The following is a 19,580-nucleotide window of genomic DNA, read 5'->3' as shown; positions in this document are numbered from 1 at the left end:
ATGTTCTGTTTTAACAGTCAATAGAATATTCTAAATCCTATTTACATACTGTTCTTATACTAGTCTTGATCTTTGGTTCTCTGAGTCATTTCTAGCAACAATATTTCTAGTTATTAGAAATTGATCAAGGACCTAATTGTTTCTGTCTTCATCTTTGTCTCTAATTGCAAATGCAATATTGGGATTGTGAGTCCTCAGAAGCTTTTAGTTTTGAAAACATGAAGGATCTGTCACAGGGATTTTTGGTGAGGTTGTTCATTTAGGATAAGTAAATATTTTCCCACTTTACTTTTTCCCTCTGCTCCCCACTTCCAAGCTGTTTACTTATGCAGCAAGGAAGGGAAGCACAAGTTATCCTTGGAAGGTAGGGTTGGCCGTCTCTCGAAGCTGTACTGTATTGCCTTAGCAGACACTAGGAACACTGGAACTGGCTGAAAGTTGTGCCTAATCTGTTTACATCTGCTTTGGATTGTTCTTTGGTTAGCCAAAAGAGAAGTCAAGGTCATTGCTCTGAAGCGGTAGACCAAATAAGAAAATTTCCTGTTGCAGTTACCCTGATGTGTAAATTAATGCCACCCGTTTTTCTCTTTTCCCTTACCACATACACATATCCAGTTGATGATATACTTATTTTTAGGGATATCAGTATCACTACCTTATATATCCCCAGGCGCCTCATCTCACCTCCAACAAAGAATTCCAAGTCTCAAAACTGATAGTAAACTCTGGTATTTAAGCCATCTTAGAAGACAGCCACATGGTTCAAATTAAAGTCTCCTGCTCTGTATTAAGAGAAAGGGATTTAAGTTGCCATTTCAGCCTGCAGACAACTGCTAACCAACCAGGGTGTTGGGGGTTGGAAAGCAACTTAACAAATAATATATTAAGAGCCACTTGTGGGTGGAGAAATAAATGACCATAGGCCACATGAAGAGACCAACTTCGCTCCACCCATATGGCTTCTGTTGTGTAGGTGTGTGTATATCCGCCTTAACCAGCTTCTGTTTCTCCCTGTTCTTCCGTAACTCTTTAGAATATTCATCATTTTAATGTTGATCTGTAGGCCATACATCTTCCTCATTGCCAGTAAGTAAGCAGTAAGGGATGTAAAGTATTTTATCAGCCTCAGTACCTGAGAATTATGTAAAACTAACTGTTCGGTGTTTTTGTTCTTACTGTTCAAGATTATATTTTAAAGTCTTTATACTTAAAATAAAAATTTAAGTTATAGAATAATATAAGCATACTATAGAAAGTTTAAACAGCAACAAAACCTTTTTAAATATTCAAGCTGTAACTCTACTTTTGAAACCATCATTAATAGTTTAAATGCTTTTCCTTTTGTCTTTTGACTATGCATGTTTTTCATACTTATAATCAGTGTCTACACAATTTTATATTTCCCGTGTTGCTCCATATAATCATTATTTTTAATGATTGCACATCAAGTATATATACCATAATTTACCTGATCTACCCCATATAATTTTTGTTTTGCTTTGTTTTTTTGAAAGACAGGGTCTTGCTCTGTCACCTAGGCTGGAGTGCAATGGTGTGATAATGATTCACTGTGCCTTGAACTCCTGGGCTCCAGGGATCCTCTGGCCTCAGCCTCCCAGGTAGCTGGGACTACAGGTGTGCACCGCTGCACCGGGCCCCTTATAGCTTTATGATCTCACCAATTCTTGGCATTAGCATGATCCTCACTTTTTCTTTGACATTTATTAGTGCATTCCAAAACTACAAAATATATTTACTTAACCTTTTGAACATACACCGAATCATTTCTTTGCCTTCAGTTTCTGTGTTTTTTTGTTCTTGTTTTTCACTTGTATTGAAGTTGTCACTCTTCTGTTGTTTTTTTTTCCCTTTATAATTCACCAGTGTTTGGCCTGCTGGCACTCTGCATCTTGAGTCATGTGAACTAAACTTCAGCTTATGGTAGTCTAGTTTAGTTTGTGTCCTCTGGAATCCAACCAGTGAGAATGATCCCAGGCATTCCCCCTTTCTCTTCCCAGGCTGACTTGAGCTGGAGCAGTACAGCCCTTCAGTGTTCCTTAGGGCGATATTAGCTCTGGAATGGTAAAAGAAGATAGTTACCAAATACAAAGTGCCTGTGGTTTTGGAGAGATGATGAGGCTCTGTGCGTTTACTGGCTGCTTGCCTTTGGGATTTGAATAACTTGAAGATTATAATCAGAAAAACGTAGGTTTTTAAAAAAAGTGAAGGAAGAGTTAAGATTATCTGAAAGATTACTAAAGCTGTGTCAACTTTCAGTTATACAGCTTTTTAAAAATACTATCTAGGTTTTTTTTTTCTGGCTATGTTTTTTTAATTAGATAGTTTACTTAAGTTGGACATACTGAAGGAAAAGAAGGAAAACCTAAATTTTTTTTACTGTTCTTTTTTTTTTTTTTTTTTGAGATGGAGTCTAGCTCTGTTGCTAGGCTGGAGTGCAGTGGCTTGATCTCAGCTCACTGTAACCTCTGCCTCCCGGGTTCGAGTGATTCTCCTGCCTCAGCCTCCTGAGTAGCTGGGACTACAGATGTGCACCACCACGCCCAGCTAATTTTTGTATTTTTAGTAGAGACCGGGTTTTACTGTGTTGGCCAGGATGGTCTCAATCTCTTGATCTCGTGATCCGCCCACCTTGGGGTCCCAAAGTGCTGAGATAACAGGTGTGAACCACCACGCCCAGCCTTAAGTGTTTTTGTTAACAGCTCTTGTTTGAACTAAGGAAGCAAGCGATATTATAGACAAAAATGAATTTTTAAATTAACAACATGTGATGTATACTAGCTTTGTCTCTTACTAATATGGGTTACTGAGAAATAGTTATTAGTGTGGGAGTAATACTATTATTTTCAATCATGTGAATAATAAGCATATTACTTATACCTAATTGCTATTTTAGCATTAATGATTATACCTATAACTAAAATGTTTACTCCTCCTTTAAAATTATGTTTAATGATAACTGGAAACTTCATCATTGTATGTATTCTTCCTAGATTATAGTTTTTCTTCATATGTGAAGATTGCTATTTTCAACAAAAACTTCAGTTGAGATCTCTGTCTTAGCAAGTAGTTCCCAATTCCTACACTTTGAGTTCTGATACATTCATTTCCTATTTCAAAGTATATCTCTCTTTTCTTTTGTTTTTTCCACCTTCTCTGTTCTTAATCAGTGAGTTGTTTGTAAGGTATTTATTGAGTCCTTTCTCTTCCTGTCAGCATTGTGCTAAGCCCTAGGAAATCAGTGTTGAGAAAATCTCTGCCCTCAAAAGCCCTAATGATTGTGGAGCTTAGATCCCAGAGCAGTGGCTCCAAGTGGCAAGAAATAGCAGTGGAGGAGGAAAAAGAGCTATTCTTTTATCTTTCATTTGTTGTGAAATATTATGTATATACATAAAAATTTTCTTTAAGCATGTATATACACTTTAGTGAATCACTAGAAGCAAACACCTGTGTAGTAATTGCTGATCAAGTCAAAAAACCAGAAAATTTCATCAGCCCAGACTGTACAGCTCATCACAACCATATCCTTCCCCCAAGAGGAAAAAAATTTTTTTTTTACTTTTGTGTTAATCACTTATGTGCTCTCCTTTCTAGGTGTTTTTTTTTTTCTTTTAATAGTTTTGCCTCTGATGTAATGTATTACTCAGGGGTTTTGCTCCAAGGGATGCCATTTATATTGAATATAATGTGTAGTGGGTCTATCCTTAAACAATGTAGTTTTGCTTGTTTTGAACTATAAATAAATAGAATCATATTATTATATTATTTTATGTCTGTTTCATGCAACAGTCTGTCTGTGAGATTTATCCATGCTGTTTGTATAGCTGTGATTTGTTCATTTTTATTTCTATTTAGTATTCTATGTTATGAATATACCACAAATTATTTTTCCATTGTACCTATTAATAGCTATTTTAAAAGCAAAAGCCCTTTCAGTTTGGGGCACTTACTAACAGCTGCAGTGAACATTCCTAAACATTTGTCCTGGGATACTCTTAAACATTAATGTGTGTTCTTAAACATTTAAGAGTATAAACTGAGAAGTGAAATTGCTGGGTCATATAGTATGTCTGTTTTAGTTTTTATTTGATAATGCTGAACTGTTTCCAGCAGTTGTGAGAGTTCCACTTGCTCCATGTCCTCTTCAGTGCTTATTATTATTTACTTTAAAATTTTTGCCCATCTGGCAACTGTGTAATGGTTATTTTGTTGTGGTTTTGATTTTTTATTGTTTGTCTTTAATAATGAGGTTGAGATTGAGCTTCTTTTTGTGTCTTGGCCCCCCTTTTTTTTTTTGTCAATTGTCTTCTTAAATAGTCTCTTGCTCATTTTTTGAGTGGATTTCCTATTGTTCTTATTGGTTTATAGGAGATTTTTTTGTTTCTTTTTGATAGTCTGGATACAAGTCCTTTGGTTTTTTTTTTTTTTTTTTTAAGGAAGAAAGAGAAAGAAAAAAAAGAATGAAGGAGAGGAAGAAAAAGGAAGAGAAAGAGGGAGAGAGAACGGGAGTATTGCTTTATTGCCCAGGCCAGAATGCAGTCTAGAAATGGGTATTGAAAACCTCTTTTATGCCAATAATTGTGCTTAACAATGGAGACAGGAAGGAATAAGGGAAGAAAATAACAAACAAGCAGCTAACCAATATTTCATTTAAACCTACGAAATGCTATGCAATTACTGAGGAGTGATTTACTTCCAATTATGTAGTCACTTTTGGAATAGGTGTGATATGGTACTGATAAGAATGTATGTTTTGTGTATTTGAAGTGGAGAGTTCTATAAATGTTTATTAAATTTACTTGTTCCAGGTCTGAGTTCAAGTCCTGGATATCCTTGTTAATTTTCTGTCTCGTTGATCTGTCTAATATTGACAATATGATGTTACAGTCTCCCACTATTATTGTGTGGGAGTCTAAGTCTCTTTATAAGTAACTTGTCTTATGTATCTGGGTGCTCCTGTATTAGGTGTGTATATATTTAGGATCGTTAGTTCTTCTTGTTGCATTGATCCTTTTACCATTATGTAATGTCCTTCTTTGCCTCTTTTGATCTTTGTTGCTTTAAAGTCTATTTTATCAGAGGCGAGAATTGCAACTCCTGCTTTTTATTTATTTATTTATTTTTGCTCTCTGTTTGGTTGGTAAATCTTCCTCCATCCCTTTGTTTTGAGTCTTTGTGTATCATTGCAACTCCTGCTTTTTATTTATTTATTTATTTATTTATGCTCTCTGTTTGGTTGGTAAATCTTCCTCCATCCCTTTGTTTTGAGTCTTTGTGTATCGTTGCATGTGAGATGGGTCTGGATGCAGCATACCGATGGGTTTTAGCTTTTTATCCAATTTGAATAATAATATATATGAGTTTAATACTGCCATTTGATGCTAGCTGGCTGTTTTGCCCATTAGTTGGTGTAAATTCTTCATTATGTTGATGCTCTTTACTTTTTGATATATTTTTGGAAAGGCTGATACTGGTTATTCCTTTATATATGTAGTGCTTCTTTCAGAAGCTCTTGTAAAGCAGGCCTGGTGGTGTTGAAATCTCTAAGTACTTGGTTGTTCGCAAAAGATTTTATTTTTCCTTCACTTGTAAAGCTTAATTTGGCTGGATATGAAATTCTGGGTTGAAAGTTCTTTTCTTTAAGGATGTTGAATGTTGGCCCCCACTCTTTTCTGGCTTGTAGGGTTTCTGCTGAGAGATCTGCTGTAAGTCTGATAGGCTTCCCTTTATGGGTAACCTGACCTTTCTCTCTGGCTGCCCTTAGTATTTTCTCCTTCATTTCAACCCTAATGAATCTGACGATTATGTGCCTTGGAATTGGTCTTCTTGAGGAATATCTTTGTGGTGTTCTCTGTATTACCTGGAGTTGAATATTGTCCTGTCTTACTAGGTTGGGAAAGTTTTCCTGAATGATATCCTGAAGAGTATTTTTCAACTTGAATTCATTCTCTTCGTCACATTCAGGTACACCTATCAAACGTAGATTAGGTCTTTTCACATAGTCCCATATTTCTTGGAGACTTTGCTCATTCCTTTTTATCCTTTTTTCTCTAATCTTTTCTTCTCGTTTTATTTCATTAAGTTGGTCAGACCAACTTAAGTCCTTCGTTTTATTGATTGGTTGGTTGGTTGTTGAGATAGGGTCTCACTCTGTCACCCAGGCTGCAGAGCAGTGGCATGATCTCAGCTCACTGCAGTTTCGACTTCCCAGGCTCAAGCAATCCTCTTGCCTTAGCCTCCTGAGTAGCTGGGACCACAGGCATACACACCATGCCTGGCTAATATATTTTTACTTTTTGTAGAAACGAGTTCTCCCTATATTTGCCCAGGCTGGTCTTACACTCCTGAGCTCAAGCAATTCTTCTGCCTTGGCTTTCCAAAATGCTGGGATTACAGGAGTGAGCCACCACGCCCAGCTGAGTCCTTTATTTTATGTGTTAGAAATATCCTCCCTCACTTTGTGGTTTCTCACTTCATTCTCTTTAATGTGTATATAAACTTTGGCATAATTTTAATGTAACCAAGTTTACCACTTAGCCCTTTATGATTCGCACTTTTTGTTTCTTGTTTGAGAAATTCTTCCATCCCCTGAGGCTGTAAAGATATTCTCCATTTTTTTTTTTTAATAAAAATTTCATAGTTTTACCTTTCCCATTAGGGCTGTAATCCACCTGGAATTAATTTGGGGATAGAGTGTGAGGTAGGCAGCCTATGTAATTTTTTTTCCATATGAATAACCAATTGTTCTTGTGCCACTTACTGAAAAATTTATCCTTTTCCCATTGATAAACGGTGTCTACCATTCTTTTCTATGCATGTTTTTAAAAGAAACTTGACTCAGTATTCCTGAAGCATTATGCGTCTTTGGGAATTAACATAAGCAGAGAAAAGGGTGGCAGTGAATAATAAAGTGAAAAACAGTAAACTGTAATAACTAAGGAATTTGCAGGTTTTTTGTTTTTTTGAAACAGAGTTTTGCTCTTGTCACCCAGGCTAGAGTGCATGGTGCAGTTTAGGCTCTGGTGCAACCCTCTGCCTCCTGGGTTCAAGCAATTCTCCTGCCTCAGCCTCCCAAGTAGCTGGGAGTTTAGATGTCCACCACCACACCCAGCTAATTTTTATATTTTTAGTAGAGATGGGGTTTCGCTATTTTGGCCAGGCTGGTCTCGGAACTCCTGACCTCAGGTGATCCGCCCACCTTGGCCTCCCAAAGTGCTGAGATTACAGGTGTGAGCCACTGGGCCTGGCAAAGTTACAAGGTTTCATAAAAATAAATGGGATGTCCATGAATTTAAATATAAACACATACATGATGCTGAAAGCAGAATGTGGGCCTGGAATTTGAGGGCACTGAAAACTGGCATTATAGGCTGGATCTGGTTCGTACTAATTTTTCTTTAACCTTTGTACTTCGAATGGTACTTAACTTCTCAGGCAAAAAACAAAAATAATGCTCATCCCGATGAGATAGTAAATACAAGGTGCTCTAGCACAGCACTCAACAGAGCATCCTTTGAAAAACATCTGTTTAATACTACAAAGTGCAGCACAAATAGGAGAACTGCTGCGCTGGAGAGATGAGTCAAGGGCAGTCCAGTTCTAGGTCTTCCCGGGATCCCTGCTCCCTCCAGGGCTCTTGCCATTCATCTGCATAGCCAAGGTGCTCATTTCTAAGTACTCGAATGTATTTGTATATAACTTGGGGTTATTATTTATTGGTTGTCATCAATCTTGGTAAGAAATGCCTGATTTTATTCACAGCTTGACATTCTGTTTTCTGAATGGATCTGGATTATATTTGTAGATTTGTCCTTTCTGTGACAGCCTGTCTTTACAACAAATAAACAAAAATTCTGAGGGGAAAATGATACCATTTCTCACCGAGAGTAGTGATGTCATCATTGTTTTCCCTCAGATCAAAGTTACATAACACTTGGATGAGATTATATGGATCCTGTAAGCCACAGTTTTCTTCTGTGGAATGTTTTCCTCCTCTCTCGGCTTCCTTGTCACGATGTTTTCCTGACTTTCTTCCGTTAACCATCCTTTCTCTCTCCTTTTTGGTGCATCCTCTTTCTATTCTTGCACCTAGGGAATAGGAAGTGCCTCTGAGCGTTTCCAAAGCCCTAATTCCCATCTGTCCCTTTTCTCTACTTTTTATTTCAAAAATATTTTATCCATTTATTACTATAATTCAGTTTCTCCAAACATCTCCACTTAAATATCTGATCACCTTCTCAAACTCAGGACATAAAGAGAAAGTAATTTTTTTCTTCCCAAACCAACTTCTCCTTTCCTTAAGTCTGCCATCTGCTCAGACACTTGACGACCATATTCTCTACTTTTCCTTCTTTCTCATCCCATATGTTCTGTTTGTTGTTAAGTACTGTCCGCTCTTTTCAAAACATCTTTTGAATTGTTTTTCTCATTTTCACTATTCTTGCCTTATCACAGGCCTTCGGTATTCACCTTACACTTAACCTGAACTTGCTTTCTAGTTTATTTTACCACATCACCTGCCTGCTCCAGAAGTTCCAGCAACTCCTTGTTGCCTGTAATAGTGGCTCTCAAACCTCTTCAGAAAGAATTATGTTTTACTGGTTCCTTTACATTCACACCAAAAGCATAAATGACAAAAGGAAATACAGATAAATTGGACCTCATCAGCACGTAAAACTTTTATCAAAGGACATCATCAAGAAAATAAAAATTCACAGAATGGGAGGAAATATTTGCAAATCATATATCTAATAAGAGATTTGTATCCAGAATGTTATAAAGAACACTCAAAACTCAGTAATAAAAAGACAACCCAATTTTAAACTGTGCAAATGATTTGAATAGACATTTCTCCAAAGCAGATACACAAATGGCTGAAAAGCACATGAAAAGATGCTCAACATTATTGGTCATCAGGGAAACAAATCAAAACCACAGTAAGATACCATTTCACACCCACTGGGATAGCTGTAATAGCAATAACAAGTAATGATAATAAAGACAATAAGTGTTGGCGAAAATGTGGAGAAATTGGAATCCTTGTACATTGCTGGTAGGGCCGTAAAATGGTACAGCCACTTGGGATAGCAGTTTGGGTACTTCCTCAAAAAGTTAAGCAGTTATCATATGACCCAGCAGTTCCACTCCTGGGTGTATATCTAAGAGAAATGAAAACATATGGCCGCACGGAGACTCACATAAATGTTCGTAGCTGCATTATTTGTAACTGCTGAAAAGTGGAAACAACCTGAATGTTCATCAACTGATGAATGGATGAATAAAATGTGGAACGTCCGTATCGTGGAATGTTATTCAGCAGTAAAATAGACTGAAGTACTGACACATGCAACAACACGGATGCGCCTCCAAAACGTTATGCTAAGCGAAAGAACCCAGACACCAAAGCGCACATATTGTATGATTCCATTCATGTGAAATGTCCAAAATTGACAAAGTCCATAGAAGCAGAAAGTCGAAGGGCTAGGGATGGGCCATTGGTGAGAGACTTGAGGGGTGTCTGGGAGTAACTCCTAATTAGTACAGGGTTTCTTTTTGGGGTGATGAAAATGTTCTAAAATTTCTTCTTTTCTTTCTTCACTACCTTTTCCTTACAAGATGAAAAATGTCCTAAAATTGATTGTGATAATAGCTGCACAACTCTGTGAATGTACTAAGAGCCACTGAGCATTATACTTTAAATGGGTGAATTTTATGGAATATGAAACATAAGAAATATTTTATGGCCGGGTGCAGTGGCTCATGCCTGTAATCCCAGCACTTTGGGAGGCTGAGGTGGGAGGATCATTTGAACAGGAGTTCCAGACCAGCCTGGGCAACATAGCGAGACCCCATCTCTATTTTATTTTATATTTTAAAATTTAAAAATTAAAAAGGAAAAGAACATTTTATAAAAGAATATTTTATGAGAGACTTATAAAAGAGACATTAAGAATATGAAATAATATATTTCATATTCCTTATCTCAATAAGGCTATATGAAAAAATTTAAATAAAAGCAGTAAATGAGTGGAGCAGTGGAGAGTGTCATGAACCAAGGGTTATAATAAATTCATAATCAAATATTTTTGTATATGAAATCTAATACAAATTTTAAATGTGGGAGAAAAAAGGAAATTACAAATAGTAATGGTCTACAGGATGAAGTTCAAGGTCTTCATTCTGTCATTTGAAGCTGTATTTTATCTGGCCTGATGCTACTGTGCCCTCTTTATTTCTTGCCATATGCCCCTACAAACCCTTTATTATGCCCAAGGCAGTGTCTTGCTTGTCACTTGAACTTAGCAAGTTAATTCTAAATGTTCTACCCTTGCTCGTGCTCCCTCCTGACTGACATTCAGAGCACACTTTCTAGCTTCCTTCTTTCCCTCTCCAGATTCTGGCCATTCAACCAAGTTCTGCTTCCTTTGAGCCTTTCCCTAGAACCATCGTTTATACTTTCGGTTTGTTAGAAGAACTAACATATTGCTATACCTATTGGAAGGGTTCCATAAATACATGTTATATAAATGAGTGAAGGAAATGGAGGAACTTATTTAGAGACATATAAAAGACATTAAGAATAAAAGCTTTGGTAAATAATGAAAGACATTGTGAATTAGAGCAGCTCCAGAGCCAAATTAAGATGAACAAGGCTATTAAATAGAAATGATTTTCTAGGTTCAAGTTGCAGATCAAGCTTAAGCTCTAAAGCTTTTCTTGGCTGGGTGTAGTGGCTGATGCTTGTAATCCCAACACTTAGGAAGGCCTAAGTAGGAGGATTGCTTGAGCCCAGGAGTTTGAGACCAGCCGGGACAACATAGCAAGACCCCAATCACTACAAAAAAATTTATTTTAAATAGCTAGGCATGGTGGTGTTTGCCTGTAGTCCCAGCTACTTGGGAGGCTGAGGCAGAAAGATGGCTTGAGCCCAGGAGGTAAAGGCTGCAGTGAGCTATGATTGTGCCACTGCACTCCAGCCTGGGAAACAAAGCAAGACTCCATCTCCCAAAAAAAAAAAAAAAAGTTTTTCTTTACTTTTTCTTTGGCATTTCTGACTTAAGCCAGTGAGAATTCTTCCTCATTCTTTTTTACTCACTGCTTTAATTTTTGTTATGAGAATTTTTTTTCCTCCAACTTGGATGATCTTTCCATTTTTTTCAGTTGTTTATACATGTAGATAACTAAAAACAGCAAAGCTCTTAGTGATTCTGCTTCATGTCTGTCTGTTCCCCACCTCCATTTCCTACCACGCACCCCAGCATTCCCCCAGTACATCGCTAAACTACCAACAAAACCTAAAATAGACTAGTTTGTTTAACTGTATTTTCTCCTTCCAGTCCTCTTAAAATGTGCAGCAAAATGTCCTCAAAGGCAAGCAGCTAAGAGAATAAAGAGGAGGTATTCTCCCCATCCCAGTTATTCAGCCCCAGAAGTATTGATTGGAAGGCACTGAATTTTCAAAGTGACTTCCAGATTTAGTACATGGTAATAATTTGAGGCTTTCCCACATGGATAATGTAAATGTTCAGAAAATAAGTTGTGTTATAGCTGAATGGGCAGCAAATTAGCCAGCACTTTAACTTATAAGATGCAGTGGTGAAGATTAATGTGAAATAAAGAGCCACTGGTAGGGAAGAGAATACAGCAATATGCTTTCAACGAAGCCGTCAATTTATAAAAATATGTATATTGAAAAGGGAGGGTGGATCAGATCCTGTTAGGTTTGGTACATTAAAGAAAGAACTGGGATACCTCAGGCTCAGTAACTAAAAGAATCTGCCCATATTTGGGAGGTAATAGATGTCTTGTAGGCAGGGAATAGCAAATTTTGCTTGAATGTACAACACCTTAGAGGTGGGAGTAACAGTACTTGGAATGAGATTATAGAAGACCTCTCGACAGGTTTCCAAGACTAGAGGATTTTGTTTGGTGCATAATAGATGAGAGCAAGCCAGTAGTATTTGGTTGTTGAAGCCAGCTGTTTGGATGTAACATAGTGGAAGCAGGTGCTTCTGCAGATGTGGCCCTCTCTAGTTGTCTAGCCCTAATATATCATTCATTGTCATACACTCATTTCTCATATAAAAACTACTAACTAGTAGCAGTCTAAGCCTGCAGACATTGCTGAAGCTGGTTTCTTTTGATATTGTTTTCTTTGTAACGATTTCCTGTTTGGTAGATAAAAAAACAAGCTCACGATTGTAAGTCTGTGCCTTCTCCTCCCTGGCAAAGTAAAATGCCAGAAAGGTTACTAAACATTAGTGGTTCAAAATGAAATCTGTTCATTTTAACTGCTTATAGGAAAATTTAAACTCAACTGGTTTAAATTCATTGCTTAGCCTGTTGTATGCTCCATTGAAAACACAAACAAAAAACTCCATGATTCTTCCAGAGTTTGTTATTCAGTCATTCCAGTGTCCAAATCCATCAGGCAGAATAGAATCGTTCGCATTTCTCGTCTGCACTGTGGAGAAGAGGAAGGCTGATCATGGAAAAGGATCTGGTGAAGGTTTTTGCAAATCTAAGGATATTTTTTCTATCTTTTTATTTTTACAAACCTAAGCATCTTCTTTCTGGATAATTTCCAGAGACATCAACTTTGCTGAATCTCATTTGTTGGGATTTTTAGCAGCCTGTCCCCACTCTCCTAGGAAAAAATCTTAATGGTGACTTGTGTGTGCAGACTTTAATTTGTAAGTGAAAGTTACAGTGTTTCAAAAGTTGTAGGTTAGTTGGTAGAGCGTTAAATGCAGTTTTGTTCATAGTCAACATTTATTAAGTGCCCACTTTGTTAAACACTGTTAGATACTGTGAAAGAGAGAAGAATATGGTGTCCTTAAGGAACTAGAGAGAGAGGCTCGATCTTTACAAGAGAGGGTGTTTTTCAGGAGCTAGAAGAATAGGTTATATATATATTCAAATAATAAAGAGAGTAGATAGGGGACATTTCTTGTAGGGGATCCATGGAGAATTCACAGATGTATTATTTATTTTCATTAATGAATGAGAGTATTTGTCTTCTCATAGAAGAAGCTATAATGATTCTATCTGTGGTCCTGACTGCCACACCCCTTATGATCATTAAGTTAATTTTAGAACCTTGGGAGGGACAGCTAGGAAGCAGAGGCTCTCATTGCTGGCCAGCTGCCATTGTCAGTTTGAGAAGTCTCCAGTAGTCAGAAGGTGATGAGAGGAAATGGTCCAGTGATTTTATTGCCCAGTGAGTTTAATCTTGTGACCCTTTCTTGAGTCTCTGCTATGTATTAGAACCACTGTTTAGAGACTAGGATAAAGAAAACGATATCTCCTCCATTTACTAATTAGTGGAGGGTATAAACACATAATACAATTAAGTATAATATAAGGCAGAGTGCTAATGGGATGTAGAGGCGTTAAAAAAAAAGTCTGTGGAAGCACAGAGGAGGAAGCCATTGACATGGTGTTTTCTAGTAGAAATCAGTTCCTCTGCTTCATATAGGATGTAATATTTGACTGGGCCTTGAAAATGAGTGATATTTTAAAGATGGAAAAGAAAGGAAAAGGCATGACACAGAAAGGAAATGGCATAGGGAAGGCATGTAAACACAGGATGTGAATATTCTAGTGAGGTTAGCATGGTCAGGGATAAATTGGAAAGATTGGATTGCGCTGGGTTGTGAAGGGCCTTAAATGATAGTGCTGAGATGAAGACTCTTCTGTAAGTAGAAGGGAGCCAGCCCATGTTTTTGAGCAAGGAGGTAACAGGCTCTGGTTTGTTTAATTGTGCTATGAATGCATGGCTTGGGGAAATGAAATAGACAGGAAGTAAGCAATAGCATCAGTCTAAGCTAGTGATGATAAGAGTATGAACTACAGTGGTAGGAATGGAAATAGAACAGAGGAGATGGATTCAAGACACATGGAGTTGAAGCAGTAAGCATTGTATTAGCAGCTTGAACTGGGAAATGGGAGGGAGAAAGGATTTAAAGATGACTCCAGTGTTTCTAGTAACACAGGTAGTAATATCACTAATGAGGATAGGAGCACTGAAAGCGCAGGTATGACTTTGGAAAATGGTGGGGTTGAGGCTTTCTTCCCAAGCAAGTATTGGGAATTCATGCCAGGAACTTAAGAGTGGTACCAGTACCAGACATATAAATTTGGGGAGTTATCCCCAAACAAATGCTAATGGAAGTGATGAGATCAAAAGAGTTAGCCCTGAGAAAACATCCAGCAAGGAGAGGCAGTTAAAATCAGCAGAGCTTGCTGGAAAACACCTTCTATAGAAGGTAGAAAGAAGGAAAGCGAAAAGCAAAAGGAGAGTTGTCAACAAGGATAAAACTAGAAAAGAGAGGGAAGAATTTAGAGAGTAGGTGGGTGCTTAGCATTTTCAGATGCTGTGATCGCAGGGAGCATGGTGTGCCTGGGGCGTGAGGGATTTCTAGCCTGTCACGTGGGCGTGCATACATAAATAATAGCATTTCTACACCAAAGACTCAGTCCTTTGGCTGGCCATCCTTGCTCACTGTGTTATTGTGTCTCCCAAAGACTCATCCCTTCTACTTCCCATCTAATGCCTCTTAGAGCAGTAGGAGGGAGAGAGAAGAAGAAAGGGAAATTGAAGCACAAGGGGAGTTAAAATGTAAGCAAGAATGCTTACATTTTAATTTTAAGTAAGTCGTATATTCTTCCTTTTGAATAAACTACCTTAATTATAATAATATCACCTTGTCTAATTTTTAAATTGTCATAGATGTGTTTGTCATAAGAAGTAAAAATAACATAAAAATTCTGGGTGTGAATTAGTTGAGTAGGCTTACATGTGTTTGCTGATTCTAATGTGGTCTTAACATCATCCAGTTTCATTTGCACTCTTAAAGGAACAAGTACCACTCGCCTTTTTCTGCCTAGGTTTACGAAGGGAGCTGTACCATTTCTGCTGACATAAACTGATCATGTTTATCTTTGTATTTCAGCTCATCTGTATCTCTGTTTCACTGTTATTTTTTAAGTGTCTGGCTATGTGGTTTCTAAGTGTTCTCTTTTTGCATTCAATATTCACACTTAATGATTTGGAATCTTTTTTTTTTTTTTTTTTTTTTTTGAGACAGAGTTTCGCTCTTGTTACCCAGGCTGGAGTGCAATGGCATGATCTCGGCTCACCGCAACCTCCGCCTCCTGGGTTCAGGCAATTCTCCTGCCTCGGCCTCCTGAGTAGCTGAGATTACAAGCACGCACCACCATACCCAGCTAATTTTTTGTATTTTTAGTAGAGACGGGGTTTCACCATGTTGACCAGGATGGTCTCGATCTCTTGACCTCATGATCCACCCGCCTCGGCCTCCCAAAGTGCTGGGATTATAGGCGTGAGCCACCACGCCCAGCATGATTTGGAATCTTTAGTGACTAGAGACTAGTGTTTGCTCAGTTACAATAAAAGGTTACAATAATATTAATTATGTCAATTTGCCTTTCTAGATTTTGGTTTCAGTAACCTCTTCACTCCTGGGCAGCTGCTGAAGACATGGTGTGGCAGCCCTCCCTATGCTGCACCTGAACTGTTTGAAGGAAAAGAATATGATGGGCCCAAAGTGGACATCTGGGTGAGTAACTGCCTTCTCTTATACCCCACAGCATTAGCTACCCTTGGTTGATGACAGCTGTTCTCATCCTGGAGGGTACACGTGATGCACATGAATTGAGATCCTGGTCACCTGTTCTTTCAAGTCCCAATTCCTTGTGCAAAGTCTTTTTTTTGAAGCCTAGTCTCATTCTGTTACCCAGGCTGGAGTGTATCAGTGCAATCTTGGCTCACTGCAACCTCCGCCTCCCAGGTTCAAGTGATTCTCCTGCCTCAGCCTCCCAACTAGCTGGGATTACAGACACACACTATGATGCCCAGCTAAATTTTGTATTTTTAGTAGAGACAGGGTTTCTCCATGTTGGCCAGGTTGGTCTCAAACTCCTGACCTCAGGTGATCTTCCCGCCTTGGTCTCCCAAAGTGTTGGGACTGTAGGTGTGAGCCACCATGCCCTGCCTGCTTGTGCAGTCTTTCCTCCAATACTTACCTTATGGACTGAGCCACAGATTTCAGATTTCCCCTTGGCATCTGCAAAAGAACCTCAAGGGCCAGCTTGGATGGGGTCCCTTGCCAAGAACAGAGATTCTTTCTCCTGTGGCCACTTACCTTATCTCCAGCGAATGAGTACTGAGAAAAATTCAGGATGTTACCCTAAATTAATGCCTAGAAGCAAAGAAGATTGTTAACTGTTCTAAGATAGAAGAAAAAGTTTGTTCGGTAACCTTATGCACGACTCACCACCGTCTGCATACGCACACTACAGTGGTTGTTTTTGTTCCCTCTGATGGGATTAATTGTGCATCCTCTCTGTTTGGGATGCAGAGCCTTGGAGTTGTCCTCTATGTGCTTGTGTGCGGTGCCCTGCCGTTTGATGGGAGCACACTGCAGAATCTGCGGGCCCGTGTGCTGAGTGGAAAGTTCCGCATCCCATTTTTTATGTCCACAGGTAAGAGAGTTGCTAGCACACAGCTATGAATGGGTTCATGAAAGTTAGACCCACTGAGTTATCCCAGAATTTAGTGACGGAGTATAAACGGTCCACTTATAACCTTTTTAAACTCCAGCTTTCTGACCTGATGCCTCCAGGAGGCAAGGTTCTGTAGAAACAGAGTACAGTACACAGGTTTTGGCATCAGATAGCCCTACCTGGGTTTGAATCTGGGCCCTAAGTCTGTCTGAGCTTTAATTTCCTCATCTATAAATTGGCTGAGAGTTTTGTGAGGGCTATTACTTAAGGATTAAATGAGATGATGTATGTAAAGACTCAGTAGGCCCATGGCATAGCAGTAATGAAATCAATTTTTTTGTTTCTCTTCTGTCTTCCCCCTACCCTTTTTCAGGATGTTTCCCCTTATTGGGTTCTCATTGCAGTGTGGTTTTAAATGCCAAGGAGAAAGGAGGCTTTGCATCTTGGTCTTGCTACTGCTTTATTTCCTATTTCTGTGCTCTTTGTCCTCCAGAATCAAGTTTTTAAAAATTTCTTTAATAAGTGGGTAGTAAGGTAACTAAGTCTTGGAAAAATTTAACGTTGAAAATAGATACTAGATACCCAGAATTAGCAGTATTTTATCAACATTTATTTGCATGTAAGAAGGGAACATTTTAGAGACAATGCAAAAAGTCACATAGTTTTGCTTAATCATCTGTTTTCATTTTAAGGAAGAACATATGTCCACTGGGTTAACAACCAAGTGGGAGCCCATGGAAATTGCATTTTAGAATAAAGAGGTGAACCTTGGAGTAGATTTAATGTGTCTCCTTAGAACTGATGACTTCATAGTATATAAGATAATGCTAAATGCCGTGAGAAAAATACGATAGAGAAGGAGTTAGGATAGTGGGTGGTAAGATACATGAAAACCCCTTCATGGAGAAAGTGACCTTTCAGCAAAGGCTGAAAGAAGGTGAAAGTGAACACTGTGCAGTCCAGGGGAAGAGCACCCCCCCAGGGGTCAGCGCAGAGGCTGTGGGGAGGGAGCATGGCTGAGTGAAGGAACAGGAAGGAGGCCTGCGTGCCTGGAAGGAAGGAGTGATGAGAGATGAGGAAGAGAGATGAGGTCAGAGAGGTAAGAGGGAGCTTAATTTTGGGGCCTAGCTAATGTAAGACTTTAGATTTTACTCTGACTGAAGTGTACAGGATTGAAGGGTTTTGACGGGAGTGATGTATTCTGACTTTTTTTTTTCTAATATTTATTATGAAAAATTTCAAACATACTAAAAAGTTGAAAAAATTATGCAGTGACTTTTGTTTAAAAAAGATCACTTTGGCTGCTATGTTGCCAGTAGGTTGAAAGGAACAAGGGCTGAAGGAAGGAGACCACTTAGGAGGAGACTTTTACAATAGTCCAGATGAGAGATGTTGGCGGCTAGTTCTTAGTCTGGGGTGTTGAGGTAGAGATGGTAAGAAGTGATCGGTTTCAAGAGATACTACATACTGTGTGGCACTGTTCAAAGCACTTCACAAACATTAACTCAATTAGTTTAACAACCCTATGAGATACATAAGATTATTGTCTTATTTTACTGGTGATAAAACTGAAGCCAGAGATTAGGCAATTTTCCCAAGATAACACAGCTACCAAGTGGCTGACGCAGAATTTGAACCCGGGCAGTTTGGCTCCAATAACATTTAGTGTTGGATTTGATACAAAAGAAAGACTCCAGAGTTTCTGTCCTGAGTAACTGGAAAGATGGACTTACTGCTAACCGAGCTGGGGATGACTGGGGAAGAATACTTACATGTCAGAGACGTATTTCAGACATGTCAATTTTGAGGTGCACATTCGACATCAGCGTTGAGATTTTGAATAGGCAGTTGCATTTAGGAGAGAGTTCTGGGTTAGGGATGTGTATTTGGAATCCTCAGTGTATATAGATCATAGTTAAAGTCATGAGGTGAGCTCACTTTCTAGACAGTGGTTACAGAGAAGAGAAAAGGTCCACAGATTAAACTCTGGAACATACCGATATTTAGAGATGAGGCGGGTGAAGAGGGATCATAAGAGTGGCTGGTGGGGTGAGCCAAAGGGCCTGCTGTGCTAGGAGACAAGTGAAGAAACTGTTCCCAGGAGGAGGGAGGAGGGAGTGAAGAGCTGCCAAGTCAGGTAAGAGGACTGAGAACTGAATGCTGCATTTAGAAACGTGGAGATCATTAATGATTTTGTTTCTCTTTTTTATTCCCTCCCTCGCTCGCCTTCCGAGATCATTAATGATTCTGAAGTACACTTTTGGCAGAGGGACAGGAGCAAAGCCTAAATCATGTGGCTGCAACAGAAAAGGAATAGAAGGAAAATAGACAAAGGAAGTAGACACACTCTTTCCAGCTTACTATAAAAGGAAGCAGAGAAGTGGTTCAGTATTGCCCTGGCCAGGGTCACCAGTGATCTCATTGATCAGCTGCCTATCCTTAGTCTTCTTCTTAATCACTGCCCAGTACTGGTTGACTCTTCTCCTTCCCTCCCTCCCTCCCTCCCTGCCTCCCTCCCTCCCTTCCCTTCCTCAGCCCTTCCTTTTCTCCCCTCCCTCCCTTTCCTTCCTTCCTTCCTTCCTTCCTCCTTCCCTCCCTCCCTCCCTTGGTCTTGCCCTGTTGCCCAGGTTGGAATGCAGTGGTGCCATGATGGCTTACTGCAGCTTGACCTCCCAGGCTCAAGTGATCCTCCCTTAGCCTCCCAAGTAGCTGGAGCTACAGGCATGTACCACTATGCCTGACTAATTTTTGTTATTTATTTATTTATTTATTTCTGATAGAGATGGGGTTTTGCCAAGTTGTCCAGGCTGGTCTCAAATTCCTGATCTCAATCTGTTTTCCTGCCTTGGCCTCCCAAAGTGCTGGGACTACTAGTGTAAGCTACCACACCCTGCCTCTTTAGGGTTACATTTTAGAGTAATTTTAGATTCACAGCAAATTTGAGTGGAAGGTACACAGTTTCCGTGTACCCTCTGTGCTGTCCTACCCACCTCCCCTCCCAGCCCCTGTCACTATCAGTGTTCCCCACCAGAGTG

The 19,580-nt window shown here is 39.1% G+C and overlaps 1 protein-coding gene across 11 annotated transcripts in view; it reads left to right on the top strand.

Annotated features, from left to right (window-relative positions):
* SIK3 (SIK family kinase 3) overlaps positions 1 to 19,580 on the top strand; it is a 249,269-nt gene that overhangs the window by 182,544 nt on the left and 47,145 nt on the right. For 10 of the 11 annotated variants that reach the window (XM_021671167.2, XM_021671161.2, XM_021671163.2 and 7 more), the window contains 2 exons: positions 15,475 to 15,599; positions 16,401 to 16,524. In XM_021671167.2, the coding sequence (XP_021526842.2) occupies positions 15,475 to 15,599; positions 16,401 to 16,524 (249 nt within the window). Of the gene's footprint in view, positions 1 to 9,633; positions 10,613 to 15,474; positions 15,600 to 16,400; positions 16,525 to 19,580 lie in introns of those variants that run through there. The other variant, XM_064375450.1, reaches the window with a different exon arrangement.

This window comes from Aotus nancymaae, unplaced genomic scaffold, assembly GCF_030222135.1.
Source record: "Aotus nancymaae isolate 86718 unplaced genomic scaffold, 86718_ANA_hifiasm-v0.15.2.pri h1tg000012l, whole genome shotgun sequence".
Taxonomy (NCBI): Eukaryota; Metazoa; Chordata; class Mammalia; order Primates; family Aotidae; genus Aotus; species Aotus nancymaae.
This window is presented reverse-complemented; position numbering and strand designations above follow the sequence as displayed.